Genomic DNA, 1221 nt, shown 5'->3' on the forward strand with positions numbered 1-1221 from the left:
CTTTTTAGTTAGCAGATTAGAGGTTAATGAATCTAACTTTTTAGTTAGCAGATTAGCGGTTAGTGAATCTAACTTTTTATTTAGCCAATTAGCGACTAGTGAAGCTAACTTTTTAGTTAGCTGTGCCCACCACAGAATTAAATGTTGGATAAAAATTTGAAAACAATATTATTAAAATTTTCTTTGCCTTGATGAGAGCATGGAAACTTCTTACTCAGCTGTACCTGCATGGAAGCTAACATGCTAACCTGTAATCTGCATTACGTTCTGATGAATCCAGGTTTGCTTTAATGCTGTTTCTCCTCCTGACTCAGTTGTGCCAGAGGCAGTGAGAAGCGGCACAAGCGGCGGAGGCATGACAAGAGCCTGGACAGGGAAACAAGTTTGTGACGACCTACACACTGGTGGTGCCACCGTACTGTCAGCCAGATAAACACACACACACAAAAAAACGAAAAAGAAAAAAAAAGAATATACCGTGCCACACTCGATCACCTTTGTACTGTGCTACACTGTGTTTTTAGTCAAGTCTGTGTGCAAAGATGTTAGAAACGTATTACCAAGAGAAAAACCTGTTCTACATGAACATAACTGTACCAGCACCAGAGAGGAGCAGGAACGAAGCGACGCCAACGGTTTTAAGTTCAAGACCAATCCCAGAACCATTTTAAAACCGAATTTTAAATCTTTATCATTTGTACTTTGTATGTTTTTGTATTTTTTCCAAGAGCAACTGCTAGTTGTCCTTTTAAAAACCTGCCGCGATGAACCACAAAAAGATTTCATGTGGAGCATTTATTGCTGCTGAATTTCGCACCTTAGATAAAAAAAGATTAGATCTTTGCCAATATTAACACAAATCACTGGTATCTAAGAGAGTTGGCTATGTAAAGAACCTTGTAATTTTCTGAAAGTATTAATTATACATTTTCTATATAAAAGCTGTAAACCTATATGTCTTTGTGTCAGTGACAGTTCGACTCACTTTAAGGTATTCCATTGCTGTTGCACATRTAAATGTGTCTTGTCCAGTCAAGCTTTTCTCTCAATTTAACCTGAAAATGTTCAATTTTGCCCCATTGCTAAGAGCTTAAAGGGAAACCCAATTAGATATAGCATCACACATTATTTAATAAACATTTAATTCAGCTGTAAAAACCTGACTTTAGAAATGCTGCAGGCTGTTTAGTTTTTATAAATTTTAACACATATATATATATA

General features: G+C 36.3%; 1 protein-coding gene across 2 annotated transcripts in view; it reads left to right on the forward strand.

Annotated features, from left to right (window-relative positions):
- The window catches only part of LOC106536465 (sodium-driven chloride bicarbonate exchanger), a 13042-nt gene extending 12590 nt beyond the window's left edge, over window positions 1-452 (forward strand). The window contains exon 9 of one of the 2 annotated variants that reach the window (XM_014033754.1): window positions 315-452. In XM_014033754.1, the coding sequence (XP_013889208.1) occupies window positions 315-390 (76 nt within the window). In that variant the 3' untranslated portion in view covers window positions 391-452. The remainder of the gene's footprint in view (window positions 1-314) is intronic. The other variant, XM_014033755.1, reaches the window with a different exon arrangement.
- The last annotated feature ends 769 nt before the right edge of the window (window positions 453-1221 follow it).

The sequence above is a fragment of the Austrofundulus limnaeus genome, unplaced genomic scaffold, assembly GCF_001266775.1.
Source record: "Austrofundulus limnaeus strain Quisiro unplaced genomic scaffold, Austrofundulus_limnaeus-1.0 Scaffold1830, whole genome shotgun sequence".
Classification (NCBI taxonomy): domain Eukaryota; kingdom Metazoa; phylum Chordata; class Actinopteri; order Cyprinodontiformes; family Rivulidae; genus Austrofundulus; species Austrofundulus limnaeus.